Below are 16609 nucleotides of genomic sequence, written 5' to 3'. Positions count from 1 at the left end.
CAGGTCTCTGCTCAAGTACACCCTCCTCAGTGAAGCCTTCTCCGAAAGACAGACTTTTAAGAGGGCCAAGCCATACCCAGCCAACCCCAGTCCAGCACGCTCGCCCCGCCACCTTCTGCTTTATTTTTCTCCATAGCACTTACCATCTGACGGCCCACGCTTTACTTAGACAACTGTTTGTTGTCCTCTCCGCAAACCTAGAATATAAACTTCACTGGGGCAGAAGTTTTGTTTGTTGCGTTATCTCCAACAGTTCCTGACACAGAGTAGGGGCTCAATAAATTCTGGTGAATGGATGGATGTTAAGCACCTAATAAAGCCTTGTGAAGGTGGGGCACCTGGATGGCTCAGTGGGTTAAAGCCTCTGCTCAGGTCATGATCTCAGGGTCCTGGGATCGAGCCCCGCATTGGGCTCTCTGCTCCTCATGGAGCCTGCTTCCCTGCCTACTTGTGATCTCTGTCAAATGAATAAATAAAATCTTTAAAAAAAAATCCTTATGAAGTAAGAGAGAAGGGGAAGGGATTCTAGGCACAGAGAACTGTGTGTGCAAGGGTCTGTCACCCAAGACAGAGCACAGCGTAACTGAAGAGCCTGCCGCTATTTCCAAACATCAGACACTGAGGTGTGTTAGGCTTTATCAGCTTACAGGTTTGGCATCCCAGTTTGATCATGTTACTCAATTGACAGGAGCTACATCCTATCTCCATCCTACTTTCAATGTCTAAACATTTATCTGATACCTAATTCTCTTCTACATCCCCAGAAAATCCCAGGGCCTCTGCCTAAGTATGTCCAAGTGACCAGGAGCTTACAACATTTTGAGAGCACATTCTTAGGTGAGACTTGGTATCTCCATACTTCAGTTTCATCTGTAAAATGAAAACGCTTTACCTATAGATCCAAGATCCCTTCTGGCTCTAAAATTGCTAAAATTCTATAAAAGTCAGAATAAAGATGATTAAAAGTACAGTCATACTAAAGAGGAACAAATTATGTCATGGAAGAAGTTAATGCTTTTGTTCAGTTTTCCTTATTACCTTAATAGATAATGATAAAACTTCCTGGTGTATTTCTCAATTATAAAATCTTTAAAAAATACAATACGAGAATTGGGCTCTTTTTAAAAATGTCAGTCTTAAAAGACTAAAAAGATACAAAGTCCATTCTAGAATTGACATTAAAGGGACATAATCACTAAATGAGATGCATTATCTTTGATTCAATCCTCGGTTATATTTTAAAATGTCTACAAAGGATATTTTTGGTCCAAGTGGGGAAATCTAAATATGATCTAAATAATGGAGAATATTAATATATCACTGTTAAATTCCCTTGCTGAGATAATGGTATTGTGGTTCTGTAGGAGAGTGTCTTTGTCCTTAGGGGATCCATACTGAAGTATTTAGGAGTCAAGTGTCAGGACATTTATAACTTATCATCAAAAGGTTCAGGGGGAAAAAAGTCTAAGCGTGTGTGTGTGTGAGCGTGCGCACGCATGTATGTGCAGCTGTGTAAGTGTATGTGCCTTGAGAGAGAGCAGAGCTAAAGCAAATGTGACAAAATGTTTGCAAATGTTGAATCAAAGTGAAGGGTACACAAGTGTTCGTTGTACTGTTGCTTCTGTAGGTTGGAAACTGTTCAAGATGAAAAACTTGGGAAAAATACAGCTAATATACAAATCAAATTATATCCACAGTGGATTTGTAGCTGACCTCAGAACATGTACCTTTTCTAACACTTTATTTTAAAGTACTCTTACCTAATACTCCCTACTCCGGCAGAATCTCCTGGGATAGCTGGAGGTTCTGCTGGAGATAAGCTATTCTGAAAAAGCAAACCAACTGATTCTGATCTGGTGCTGGCCATCCTCACCCACCATTCAAAACCACTGCAATAGGCTGTAAACTCCTTAAAAGCAGGAACTGTGTTTTCGCCATCAGAGGCCAGACTAGAGCCAAAGGCATTCAATAAATATTTGTTCAGTGTTAAACAAATGGTTCCCATACTACTGTTTCTTTCCTCGTCCTACTTCCCCTCTGCACATTCCCCACCCCCCACGCTGGCTGAGAAAAGTGGGGTAAAAAACGAACAACATCTTAATAGCTTTCTTTCAAAATAAACTTGCTTAGATTAATGGTAACATCATTATTATTATAGTGACAAATGAAACCAATAAATAGGACAAGCCGAAACAAAAACTAACAATAAAAATCAGTTTCCTGTTTTAATTCTACTGAGAGCATGTTTTCCTTTCTTCTCCAAAAATGACAATCTCTGCAATAATCTTCTCCTTACTGAAGTAGAGCTCAACAAAGCCATGCAGCAAAACTATCTAAAAGCAGACTGGCAAACAGTCCTACCTAAGGCTAAAAAAAAGTCTGTTTCTTTTAGCAGCCATCATGTTTTTTCCTGTGTGCGGTATTTTTCTATGTGAGCTATAGAACAATTTATAAAGCACAGGGAGTGGTACTGAATACCAAAGTTCCAATTTTATGTGTTGTGTCCTATATGGTGCCTGTTTCAACTACTGGCAACAGTTCAAAAAAAGTTCCTTTCTACAAACTGTAAAACAAGGTAAATACTCAACAGAAATCTGCGCTAGGATTATCAAAACGTTGGTATTGCCTTTAAGCTATGGAGGAGGTTATTTTAGGCAAGATTTGCTTTCAGAGGTTACGTGATACGCTTGAATGAAGGAAAATGTGTGCCAGAATGGTGATGCAAACTCCATATTTTCCAGATCAGATTCTTTCATTTAATTTAGCATCTCCTATGTCAAGTGTTACCCTGAACTTCATGGGAAATGCAGAAGAATCAGACCCTGTCCTCAAAAGACCCACAGTTCAGTCTGGCTGACAAGTAGATGAATAATTCCAACGTAACAGATAAATACTGTGAAAGTCTCTACTCAAAGTCAAGGAGGGACTTTTAACTCGGAAGAAGAGAAGAATAAGTGGAAGAAAAATAATGGAAGATATCAAGCCCTACTAGCAAACCATTAGCAGACCTGATCAACACTGCATGTGGTAGGTTAGCAATTGAGAGTGCCCCAGGACTAGCTGGACTGAAATAAGGACGGTGTTCATTACCTATCTCTGTCAACCAGGAACGTGTGTGAAATCTACTTTGTAGAGAAAGGATCAAGTGCAGGGATCACGTGGATGTCACACAGGCAGCACTGTGGACTAACTCTCATAGTCCAATACAGCGGAGAAGGGGAAAGAGGGACAAGGAGGACATGCTGGGTAGGAGAAAAGACATGTGCAGAGGCAAGGAGTCATTAAAAAAAAACAAAAACAAAAAACCTTGAAATATTTTAAGGCTCCTTTGCTTAAAGTTCTTCTGTAAAGAGTTAATCAATATAGACTGCGTTTTATTTCTGTGTTCATTAAAATATATCATCTAAGGGAAACTGTTACATTTTTAGCATATTAATACCTTTTCAAGTTATCATTCAGAACGTTTAATTTCAAATCTACAAGTGTGTAATACATCCCAGTTGATATTTATAATAAACACTGTATTTGATAGAGAAAAAATTTTTAAGTAAAAGATACTCTTAAAAAAAGACAAATTAGGTGGTATACTATTTCAAGAGATTTGCATATTGACTATTACGCTTATTTTTTTTTTTAAGATTTTTATTTATTTATTTGACAGAGCGAGAGAGCACAAGCAGGCAGAGTAGCAGAGGGAGAGGGAGAAGGAGGGTCCCCACTGAGCAGGAAGCCCAATGTGGGGCTCAATCCTAGAACCCCGGGATCATGACCTGAGCCGAAGGCAGTTGCCTAACCAACTGAGCCACCCAGGCGCCCCTATTATGCTTATTTTTAAAGTACCCAATGCATGGGTGCAACTGTGGGTAGACTCAGGAGTTCACTAATCCTTGTCAGCTGTGCAAGGATGCCAAGTAGACAGACACATACCTTCACAAGTGACAGCACTGGCTCAGTCTTTCCTTCCTCAACACTTACCACCTTCTAGAAACATCAGTAGCCACAGACATAAAAAAAAAAAAAATGCTGAAAGAGAAAGCAAGATAAACAATTTGAGAGGGGGCGCCTGGGTGGCTCAGTGGGTTAAGGCCTCTCTCTGCCTTCTGCTCAAGTCATGGTCTCAGGGTCCTGGGATCGAGCCCCACATGGGGCTCTCTGCTCGGCAGGGAGCCTGCATCCCCTGCCACCTCTGCCTGCCTCTCCACCTAGTTATGATCTCTGTTTGTCAAATAAATAAATAAAATCTTAGGGAAAAAAAAAGTCTGAGAGGGAAAAATGGATTAAGCGTCAACTCTGCCCACTTCACCCAAACTAGTACCTAACAGAGGAAATAGTAGTGATTCAAATACAGTGAGTTTATGAGGAAGGATATATTAAAGACCTGCAGTCAGACTTCCTCATGTCCCAAAGCGTGGTAAAGAACACAAAACACACCTGGGGAGGGGGGGAAGCGGGGCTCCCTTCCTGACTTTGCTAATGATCCAAGGTCAAGGTCCTCATCCCTAAACTGACAAGCTTTTTAACACAAGATCCCTATGGTCCCTTCCAGCTCTGAACAAATCTTTCATTTTAATACTTAAATTTACAACTTTCAGTTCTGTTGCTTGGAATAGGGAGAGGGGAAGGCAGGAAATAGTTCTACAGATAATTTTTCTGTTTTATAAAGTGTATCTTGCTAAGAATTCTTGATACTAGTCTCCCATATTATGATATGAACTGGGTGAACCCCTGAATCTCTGATAATTCAGCACTGATCTTCCCATCTTTGATCCTCCCTTAACAAATGCTTGGAATTTCTCTACCACAGATATGTTTTATATTCTCACCATAAAAATGTCAAAGTAATGAATAGCAAATAGGACCCGCTTGCTGTTCTCTACAGATGTCAGTATATCTGCACACAGAACACGAACCAATTGCTTTTATGGTACAAATTTTATACACACACACACACACACACACACATATGTATCTACATACACACTACATACATGCATGAACGTGCATGCACACGCGCACACACACATATTTTTTCGTGGGGCCTGGCATAATTTCAACACTGAAAGTACCAACTGCTCAATAGATAACTGCCATTTTCTCAAAAACAAATATGATGTACAAACTAATGAAATAGTTTTTACTATTTCACCAAAATATTTGAAATGAAGCAAACACCATGAAGAGTAAATCTTACAAAATGAAAACTACTAATTTTTTTAAGTATTATTTTAGCAAAGACAGTCCACTCCAGCATAAAACTGACCACAAAACCCAAAATACTAATAACTAAGGATTCCTTATTTCACTAATCCTAGACAAGTTTTCCTTATAGAGATACTGCTATTTCTACCATCATTAAGTCTTTCTAAAACCAAACACATTGCTCTAGCTTTAAAATGGCTTCTTTTATATTATCGACAATCACAAGAGATGTTTAGCTTGAAATCAGATCAGTTCCTAATTTCTAGTTTCTGGGAAAAACATATACACTCATAATTTCAGGACAAAAAGTAACAGCATTTAACTGAAATAATTAGAGCTATTCTCAGAAGAGACACTAGTTGAGAGAAACATCAACTACTAATATTAAAAACCCAACAAGTCAATAAACACAAACTCAGTACATTCCATAGCGCTAAAGAAGTATCACTTGAGAAAAATACCACTTGGTTTCCTAGCAATGGATACCACTATAAATCAAATTAATCACAAAAAATTCTTGAGGCACTATTCAAATGCTTTTGATAGATGTCAGTTCTTTCATATTTAACTCACTACTCTTCAAGGACTCCAGTTTCTGAATTAGAACATCATAATTTATTCCACTTAGAGCACAAGAAATCTATCAGCCTTGAACTATAACAGAGAGGGTACTCCATGTGACTGGCTCACCATTACACTCCCAACACTTAGCTCAGTGCCTAGCACACAATCAGTGCTCAATTAAAACCTACTGAAAGAATGGCTATTTTATTAAATGGGCTAAAAACCGTTCTGTTGCTCTAACATTTTTAGTTTAATATCTGTTTTTACCACTGGAATTTGAACGAATCATTATTTCATATAAATCTAAAGTTTTTATTCTCAGAACTCCTTAACGATTTTCCATTTAATAAGAATACCAAAAATAGCCATTCCACCCTCTTAAAAATGTGCAAAAAGACATGAGAGAGTACTCTACATTCAGTATACATAAATGACAGAAAGAGTCAAGTGGGTGGACTGCTTTTTGGAAACAATAAATGAGAACTGGGCCTGGAGCCTACCAAGAGCCCAACAACGCTGAGTAACACTGCTTCAGTCACAGGAAACAAAGGTGACAAGGGAAGGCTGTGGTAGCCAGATGTGCACCTCTAATCCATACCTTTGGCAAAGCAAAACAAACAAAACCCCTCTGCTCTAAAGACAGCTGTTTTCCAAATACAGTCATAGACCTGTGACTGTATTTGGGGGTAATCCAAAGGCCAATTAAAACACACTGGAGTCGGGGCACCTGGGTGGCTCAGTGGGTTAAAGCCTCTGCTTTCGGCTCGGGTCGTGATCCCGGGGTTCTGGGATCGAGCGCCGCATGGGGCTCTCTGCTCAGCAGGGAGCCTGCTTCCTCCTCCCTCTCTGCCTGCCTCTCTGCCTGCTTGTGATCTCTGTCTGTCAAATAAATAAATAAAATATTAAAAAAAAAACACCCACACTGGAGTCATCCAGAAGAATATGCTAGAACCAATTAACAGGGCAAAATGTTCTGAGATACTCCAAGGCAGGGGAGAGCATGCAGAAAAGCAACTATATAAAAACTCCATTAAAGCTTAACCTCTGACCCAAATGTGGAAAGTCCTACTGAACCACATCTTCTAGATCACAGTTTTTTTATAACTAGAAATAAATGGAAACCATCTAACAAGCAGATAATCAAATATGAATTCTAGATTAAAAGAAAATTGTTCCCAGTGATATACTAGGAAGCAGTATCCTTTTTTCTATATTTTGGCTAGTTAAAACACAAATTAAATCATTTTAATATTTAATTTTCCTCAATAGCAAAGTTTAAAAATAATTTTGGATTCTAGGACTTGTGAAATACTTTATTCTTTTTTTTTTTTAAAGCTACTTTCATTTTAATGAACACCATAGTTTTGCTGGTCTTTTAAAATAAAGTTTATATACTTTTTAGAAGTTCATTAAAAATGAAAGAATAGAAACAGAATCACCTGTGGTCCCATCACCCAAAAATAATAGTATTAATACTTAAGCACCAGCTTACTTTAAAAATTAAGTGTGTATATTTCCTGAGAGGCCACATAGCTTTTAATCTCTCAAAGAAGTCAATGAATGAATGAAAAAAAATAACCACAGGTATAGTACAAGACCTCCATTTTATAGATGGGAAAACTGAGGCTCAGGGAGACAACCTGACTTGCCCAATGATAAAAGTTAGCAGGCAACAGAACCCTGAACAAAATATATCACCTTCCAAACCACTGGCACAACACTCTTCCAAATGTCATTTGACTTCTTATTTCATTTAAAATTCTCTTTCCATCCATTCATTCAGTTGACTCTCTATCCAATCAGGGGTGTCAGAATCACAGAGATAAAAAGAGTCCTGTTCCTCAAGCCTAATGGAAAGACAGATACATATAAGGTAAACACGTCTTTTTTTAACTAAAATATGATCACCGCTTTACTCTGAACTTAGGGAGATACGGCTTTGGAGCTCACCTTGAAGAATGAACTGGTGTTAGGCAGGAAGACGGAAACTAGGGTTTGGGGGTGACAGTGGGTCAAGAGATGGCCTCTGAACTGCAAGGCAGAGCATGAAACTGGAAGTCAGGAGATAAGACCAGATGGATTAAGTATGGAGACATTGAGAGAAAAGAAGTTTGTGTTTTACCTATAGAAAATAAGGAAGCACCAAAAATTTTTGAGCAAGGTTATCCTGTGAGTAGAATCTGCACTGTAGAGAGATCATTTTGGTGTCAGTGAATGGCACAGAGAAAAGGTAAAAAAGGAACATGAACAAAGCCAGAGCAGTAACAGTGGGGATAGATAGAAGGGGTGGGAGTGATATTTAGGTCAGAATTAAGAGGTTGTTCTATAAAAAAAGAAAGAATCCAGAATAAATTAAACAACCGCAAGATGACATTGCCATTTGCAGTGTAGAATTCTTTCATATTTTCTAAGATCTGAAATATATTATAAATTGTTACCAATATGCTTCACTGTGGATTTCCAAGAACAGGTTTCAGAAAGCAATTCAATTTTCCACCAAAATTGACAATACAGAGGTGAAAAATGAAAAGAGGGGAAAAAAGCAAAAATTTTTTAAAAAGCTGACCTGTTTATAAAAAGCTAGATTCTAAAAACACACAAAGCAGAAACTGAAAAGTCTTTGGCAACAGAATGTCTGACCAGTAAGTCTTTCTGAAAAAGATTTTAATTTTAGAAATCATTTTGGAAGCCTACTGATAAATAATGTACCATGCTGTTTACTAAGTTCTGTGTTTTTTTTAAATAAAATATTCCTAACATAAACACCATAAACTTCAGTGAAAGCATCTCAAATAGTGTCAATTGAATTTCATAACACAAATAACTGAGATACCACAGGAAAGCAAACTGGGGGCTGAAACAGGAAGCGCATCTTCAGAAGTGAGAAGACTTTGGGGGGCACCTAAGATATTATTTATCTGTAAGAGGAAAATCTGATCTTCAACTCAGTCTTGGGAAAAGTTTTCCTCAGACCTCTGCATTGTGGCTGAAGCATTTCCATTTCTGGAAAGGTTATCAGGATAAAATTTTGACTTAATTGCATTTAGCTCTTCTCTTCAGAACAAACAAAAATAAACCAAATCTATGGTTTTATGTTCCATGACAGCTGAAAGTTAACTGGTAAACAAGTAGATTCCACTTTCCTTACACACACACACACACACACACACACACACACACACACACACGAATAAAAAATATAAGCCACCGATGATGGAAGCTGGGTTTTCCACTGTTGGAGATAGTGAACTCATAAACCTATCATAAAAACAAAAAGGGCACAAAACACTTGGCCAAAAACTCACCATAGAGATTATCAACAATAAACAATAAATGATGCCTCCTACAAATTGCTAATTAACAAATAATGTTCAAAAAAATCAATTATGACTTAAAAAAATGTTCCAATACTAATAATAATTCCTATGATAATGAGAATGAGAATTACAAACCTAAAAAAGAAACTAAAACTCCCCAGAAGGAAGGTGAGATAGAACATTAACTCTTCTGAAAACAAAGCACAACTTTCTTAGCCGTGCCTGAGCAATCCAGAATCCTTAGACTGAAATGCCCTTCGTGTCTGAATTTCCCAGGTACCTAAAGCTTACCTCTTTATGCGCCCAACCTTCTTTTATTCTGTTCAAAAACTAAAACCTTGCTAAACTGTACCATACATTCCTGACCGTTCTTAAACAGGGCGAACTGGAACCTCTTCATGAGTGCGGCATCATGAAAACCCGCTATCCTCCGGGGTCATGAAGCACACAAAGCTGTCTCATATGGCCCCATACACACTGGCTGGCCTGCTTTGCCTGAGTCCCCTCTGAAAGTTTTCCTGTCCCCTCCTTTACCACTGAGCTGCTGCTTGTCACTTCTCACTACTGTCAAATGTGCTTTCTAAATGCTCATCACCTCATGTTGGGACTGCTACAAAACGCTTCTAATCTGCCACTTCTAGTTTGATAGGAAACCTAACATTAAAATTTATCTGAAAAAAAAATTTATCTGAATTACAGGAGAAAAAAACAAGTTAAAACAATAAATAAGTGGGGCGCCTGGGTGGCTCAGTGGGTTAAGCCGCTGCCTTCGGCTCAGGTCATGATCCCAGGTCCTGGGATCGAGCCCCGCGTCGGGCTCTCTGCTCAGCAGGGAGCCTGTTTCCTCCTCTCTCTCTGCCTGCCTCTCTGCTTACTTGTGATTTCTCTCTGTCAAATAAATAAATAAAATCTTTAAAAAAAAAACAAACAAACAATAAATAAGTGAAACACATGCAGTGACTACACTAAAAATGTGCACATGTTTTAAAACGGTTCACTCTTATGTATTTATGTGCTTACTTCTCTCTGGTGTTCCAAATAGGAAAAAATTCCCGGAAAACTGAACTCCAGACATAAAAAGTATTATCTGGTTAAATCTTCCTAAACACAACAGTTCTCATTAGAAGTGAAAAATTTTCCTCTTCACACTCGGTTTCCAATAAAATCAATGTTACATGATACTTGGCCAGTTAAGTACAAGTATGTAATACACTGATGTCTGCTATTTAAGTTGTACTCAAATGGAAATCCCTTCTTCAAATTGTTAAAACATTTAAAAATTTACTTTTCTAATATTGCAACTGGTTTTAAGCTAACAGCATTACTACGGTGTATGAAACTGTCACTACTTACTATGATTTCACTAGAACTATACTCACCAACATGCAAAAGGTATTTCCTTCATGCCAAATTACACTCATTCTAACAGCATATGGCCAGGTAATTACAAGGTACGAATTCAACTGTTAGATGAACTCATAGGCCTAATTCCCAGAGAAGATTCATATACTAGATTATAAAGAAATTCCTATTGTAAAAATTAGGCTATGCTAATTAATTAACCTTGTAGATTCCCTATTTTTTATTTTATTACTTTCAACTGATTTTTTGGAATTATTTTACTTTTAACTTAAAACCTTTACATGGATTCTTTTTTTAATTTGTCAAATCATAGTAAGCCATGATTTGTAAGGTCATGTGTTCAAATCACTAATAATTACTAAAATGTATTTATTTGATATTTACTCCACACTCAAATGTATGAGGATTGCTATATTTCAGGTAAAAAAGAACATGAATTTTAATATTAACTTGAATATAAGTACTGATACTAAAATTTTAATTCATTTATAATTACCACATACTATCAAAGTAAAGAGACAGAGGCAGAAATGAGGTAAGTTAAAAAAGTACAAATTAATGTGATTTAGCTATATTAGAGCAGGACCAAGTTTGGGGCTCTAAAAAAAAAGGAATGAAATCTTGGAACTATTTCTGACAAAATACCTCAAGAAGGAAAGTCCACATTAAAGTGGGAACAAAACAAGAATTCCCCATATTTGTTAGATCACAGTATTAAACCACTTGTAGGAAGATTAATTATCACAGAACTAAATAGCTAAGAAAGGTATTTCTAGCAGTTAAGTGAAATCTCGCAAAAAAAAAAAATCTATTTCAGTATTTTCTAAAAAATAAGACAGTAATAAATAAGTTATATTACATAATTGTTAAACTGTGTTAAGATGCCCACAACAGCACCTGACTGATTTCTGATCCTCTGAACAGGATCACCCTGCTTAAAAGACGGATTCTTCTAGCTCTGTGATGGACAGAACCAGTAGGCATGGCCTTAGCAGTGGCCAGTAGGGTAAGAAACAGTGAAGAATTCTGAGATTCTGAGTGAGGCGTTGAACATCTGGATAAGTTACCTAGAGCAGCTGTGAGATTTCATTCTCCTAAATAACAGAACTCTTATCTGCCTTAGACAGGTTTTGAAGTAGTGCTATTCAAAATCTAAACTGGATAGCTCCTCAAAGTGCCTTCCAAACATTGGGACCATGAATTACAGTTATCCAACAATAGTAGTAACGACCAAACCACAACTTGTGCAAAGCAATACCTAGCAATACCTTAACTGGAGGATCCTGAAAAGGTGGCTTTCAAAGCAGTTTTGTGTGTTCTGTTAGAAATGTGGGTGTTTTGGGGGTTTCCCCCTGTTAGAGATCTCAGTGTTTTATATCTGCATTCTTGCTTTTTCTGAACCAGAAGTTAACTGTTTTTGTTTCTGAAATTTTAATTTTTAAACCAAATCCTAATTACAGCATGCACCCAAATTACTAAACTGATTTACCTAACTAACTACATGACCTTGGGAAGTCACTTCTTGTAAAATGAGAGGCTTGCCTTGAGAGGCACTAGAATGTAACCTTCACGTCCACTACTCTACTCCCACCCCCTCGGGGACATGGAAGGCACTGAATGTTTACTGCCTGTCCCCAAATGACAAATATAAATGGAGTCATTTTCTCTTTTTTAACATTTGTATTTTAATCTGTACATTCCCAAACGTTTTCAAGAGGACACTAAACCCAAAATTTTCTATGCAGCAAAAATAACTTTACATAATTTAAAATCAGGTACTCATTTTTAAAGAAATAAAACAGGTAGATTATATCAGAGCTGACAAACTTCCCCTGGTTTGTTACATTCCCCTTTTCTTCCTCCCCATTAACCCACTGCTACATCCTGACCCTTCTTCAACTGTATAGCTGGGAGAGAGAAAGTGCATGGGCCATGCAGGGAGAAGGCCTGGGTTCTAGTCCCATTTCTTCCATTAACTGGCTCTGTGGGGGACAAGTCACTTCCCCTTTGGGCCCTGCCAGGCTGCCTGCTTAAACAAAGGAGCTGAACAAATTACTCATTTCTAAAGCCTTCCTCTTTAAAGATCTAATTCTTTCATTCCACCCATCATTCTACTCCTAAATGCCATGACTTAAATGCTTGCCATATCATTCCTTGACTTGTTCAGCAACCTCAAAATTGTCTTTTTCCCTCTTTATTTTTCCTTCTTATCCTAAAATGAATCTGATCCTAAAACCATGAGTACAGCAGAGTAAAAAAGCACACTGTCCTTAATCCTTAAAGTCAAAGAGCTCAGGTTCATATCCAGACTGCCATCCATGAATCTTAGCTCTAAAGCAGTGATGTTATGAACAATTTCAATGAGGGTTCAAAGAATATATAAAGCACTTAACATACTGGAGATGCTCAACAACAATTAGCACCCTGTCCTATTTCCCAGAATCAAAAGCCTCCATTTCCCAATGTCTACAGCAAGGATGACCAACCAGTGAGGTGCACAGGTGGCAGGCAGGAGATCTGTAATGTACAAGCAGAAATTGGTTAAACGTTCTCACTAGGCTCCTGTGTGCCAGTAAAGTGTCTGCCTGTAGCCTGCCCGTATGCTTCTGGGTAAACCAGCCTCAGCCACCAGCACCTTCTGGGCTCTCAAAAAATAAATAAATAAATAAAATAAAAATAAAAAAATAAAAATGGTGCAGCCTCCCCAGGCCAAATCCACAGGTCAAGAGGAAATGAAAACTTGATGTAATTCTTCCAAAAAAACCAGATTCTCTGGATTTTACCTGAAAGCAAATTCTTCTGCCTGTCGTTCATGTGGAAAGAAGCCAGGCCCGTTTCTTTGTGCTTAAATCTACAGGCAGTAGTTAATGTTGGGAGTACCACCAAGCATTATTTAATTTGATTTTTCAATGATAGGCAATGAAAAGGTGTGACCAAAGGAAAAAAAGGATACAATTTTCTTGCAAAATGAGGATACAATGAATTTCACAGTTACATCAATACCTTCAGAGAAAGCAACGGTTTTCTTGATTTCAAAACTGGGTCAAAAGTGGAATGGGCAAGTAGAGGAGTGAAGGGGACTTGCAAAGAGAAGCTCAGTTCTTAAAGTGACTTAAATATAGTTCCTTAATTATGTGGGATTGTTGTCCCAAATGAGAAATAACATCAACTGGTCAATGAAAGACCCGAATTACCGGGCAACTCAGGGTAATCAATAAAGTGTGTGGAAGTCTGGGAACCTAAGAAATCTTGTGAAGAAACCGTTTTTTTTGACGTGCTACCTTCATTTCCAAGCTACTTCAGCCCAAGTGACTGCTGCAAAAGCACATTATTAAAAGGACAGAACACAATTTAGTAAAAATTCTTTTAGAAGGCTTAGCTTAAGAATTATCCAAACTCCTATCTCTATTTAAAAACACAAAGCCCACTAATCTGAGCTCTGAGCTCTTCTGCCATCAGGCCAAGCTGCTCTACTTGTCCACCCAAAATGCACTATCCAAGGAATCTGACCAAAATTCTTGACATGAGCTGCCATTTTTCTGCAAAGCAATTATGTCACAGGCCCTGGCGTTTTTGGTTGATCCTTTTTGAAATTGGTTAAAGTCGGTTTTCTTCCCCATGTTCTTTGCTCACATCCCAAAGAGGCCTTATTTTCTCCACCCAGACTTGAGATCTGTGCTCAGAGCCATTTGCCTAGATGGCCCTTTCTCCTTAACAGATTCCTGCACTCCTCCCATTTCTCTCCCACCCTGTTCCCTGTCCCTCTGCACAGCACCCTCAGTATGACCGCAATCCCTTTACACCTCTAGTTTTCTCTCATTTCTGACCTTGCCTATGATCAGTACTCCCCCTACCTCGACCTGGTCCCAGCTTCATCCTCCAATGCCAGGCCTCCTCAGCGCCCTTTCCTGACCTGGCCTCAGACCTCTAACCTCCTGGGTCCAAACCCCACCTGGCCCTATTAACGTCAGTCCTCCCAAACCAGACCTTATTGCAGGTAACCCCCTCCCCCACCTTGTAACAATTACTGTCACCCTCGGTCCGGCCCAGTCCCTCTTCATTTTTAGACCCTGTTCAATCTCCTCCCTTTCTGGCCCTTGACTAAAACCCAAACCCCATTCCTAACCCCAGCAGTCCTCCCCTGACCCTAGCAAAGGCCACTACTCTGGCTAGCTCATCCCACTTCTTTCCTGACTCGGAAACTCGTGCCTCCCCCACTCCTTCACTGAAAGCCGCTGCTAGGAAACCGGCGACCTTAGCCTAGCCTTCTAATACACCATTTCTGATCCCTGATACACGCGTCCTCGCCACCACACACTCCAGGCTAACGCGTCACTTCTCGCCCATCCCGGTACTTGTCTTGGATCCTCCTTCCCATCCCCGATCTACCGGCCTTGCGGCGTGCTTAGCCCGAAGCCCACGAAACCCCTTACCACCCCCGCCGCGCAACCCTGCCCCGCGTCCCTAACGCCCATTCAGCCCGTCCCCTAGGGGTCCCTCTCCCCACTTGACCCCGGCCTGATGACCTCCGCCCTCGCCGCGTCCGGGGCTCCATTCTCTCGGCCTCCAAGCCAGCCCCCGCCCCACACGCCCTCCGCACTCCCAGCCCAGTGGGGTGTGTCCCCCTGCCCATGGAATTCCGGCCAGTGGCCTCTCCCGCGGGGTCACGGTCGCCCTCCTCACCTCGGCGTCCACCACCTCGTGGTAGGCGGGCGGGGGGTCGAAGCCGCCGCCGCCCCCGGTGCTCCCGCCGCGGGAGGGGCCGCCGCCGCCGTCGCCGCTGCCGTCGCCCCGAGAGCCCCCGCCGGGCCCGGGGCTGGGGCCGCCGCCGCTGTCCATGGGCTCGTAGCCGCCGTAGTCGAGGCCCGGCCGCTCGTTGGTGAGCAGCGCCACGGCCTCGTTGATGTCGTTCTTGGCCAGGCGCAGGGCCTTGCGGATGGTAGCGGGGTCCGAGAAGCCCATGCACAGCAGCGTGGTCATGTGCTGCTCCTCCTCCGATTCCATGGCTCGGGCCTCCGGGCCGCGCCGGCCGGCGGGCGGCGAAGCTGCGGCTCCCGGGCCTGGCGGACCGCGCGCTGCTCCCTCCGCGCCGCCCCCGCGCCCGAGCGGGCCCCTGCGCTGCCGGCCTGCGCGCTCCGCAGCCGCCGGGCCAGGCTGGGCGCGGGCGTGGACGCCGCGAGCCGAGCGAGGGCGGTGGGGAGCTCAGGCGCGGCGGCGGCCCGGCCCAGCCCTGCGCGCCGCCATGTTGGCCTCCTCCTCCGCCTGCGCCTCCGCCTCCGCCTCCTCCGGCCCGCGGGGCCGCGCCTCCGCTCCCGGAAGCGGCCCGGGCTGCCCCAGGCTCGCCGAGGACGGGCGCGGGTGGGGGGTGGGGGGGTGACTTTTTTTTTTTTTTTCCACTTAGACGCAAAGGGAGGGGCCGCGCCGCGGAGCGCCTCTATGGTGAAAGGGCTGCCCAGACGCCCGGGCGGAGGCGAGGGAGGGTCCTCGGCCGTCGCCACCTCCCGCCCATTTCTCCAGCAACAGGTTCCCCCGAGAGCGGGACGGGCGGGGGCGGACTCCGGCTAGCTGAGCGGAACGTCCCCGAAGTCCACAGGCCGTCGGTCCGGCCCAGCCCTGACGGCGGTTCCCCCCGCCTCGCACCCCGAAGCTGCTCAGAGGCCCCGCCGGACTTCCCTCCACGCCTGGCTCGCCCCCGCCCGCGCGAGACGCACCCCATCCCGGGTGGAATTCATTGGGTCGCGGCTGCACTTCGCCGCCAGCGAGGCTTGAAACACGCCGCGGACCCGAAGGAAATTCACCCAAGCCCACGGAAATTCGCTCGCCGCGCTGCCTGAAATACACCCCAACGCCCACCTCAATCCCTGCCCACACCGGGCGCATGGACCCATCCGGACCGAAAATCACCCCTACGGATCCCGACCCAGATCCCTCCACGTGTCACGGAAGTCACCCCAACCCGGCTGAAATGGATTCCCAGCCCTCCCTGAATGTTCCGTCTGTCACTGGCCACCTGCACCCACCAAACATGACCGAACTCTACCAAACTCTTAACACTGAAAAACCCTGGGCGTCTGAAACGTGTTTTTACAACCTACACTCTAAATCCCAGCGCTCTCTATGAAAACCTCTGAAAAACCCAGACTGCATCACACGCCAGCCACAGACGC

General features: G+C 42.3%; 1 protein-coding gene across 2 annotated transcripts in view; it reads right to left on the bottom strand.

The window, feature by feature from the left end:
• Positions 1 to 15691, bottom strand: part of USP24 (ubiquitin specific peptidase 24) — a 137312-nt gene extending 121621 nt beyond the window's left edge. For both annotated transcript variants that reach the window (XM_047723878.1, XM_047723879.1), the window contains exon 1: positions 15126 to 15691. In XM_047723878.1, the coding sequence (XP_047579834.1) occupies positions 15126 to 15446 (321 nt within the window). In that variant the 5' untranslated portion in view covers positions 15447 to 15691. The remainder of the gene's footprint in view (positions 1 to 15125) is intronic.
• Between the last annotated feature and the right edge of the window lie 918 nt (positions 15692 to 16609).

Source organism: Lutra lutra, chromosome 4, assembly GCF_902655055.1.
Source record: "Lutra lutra chromosome 4, mLutLut1.2, whole genome shotgun sequence".
Lineage (NCBI taxonomy): Eukaryota > Metazoa > Chordata > Mammalia > Carnivora > Mustelidae > Lutra > Lutra lutra.
Note: the sequence above shows the minus strand (reverse complement) of the source record. Positions and strands in the feature narration are given on the sequence as shown.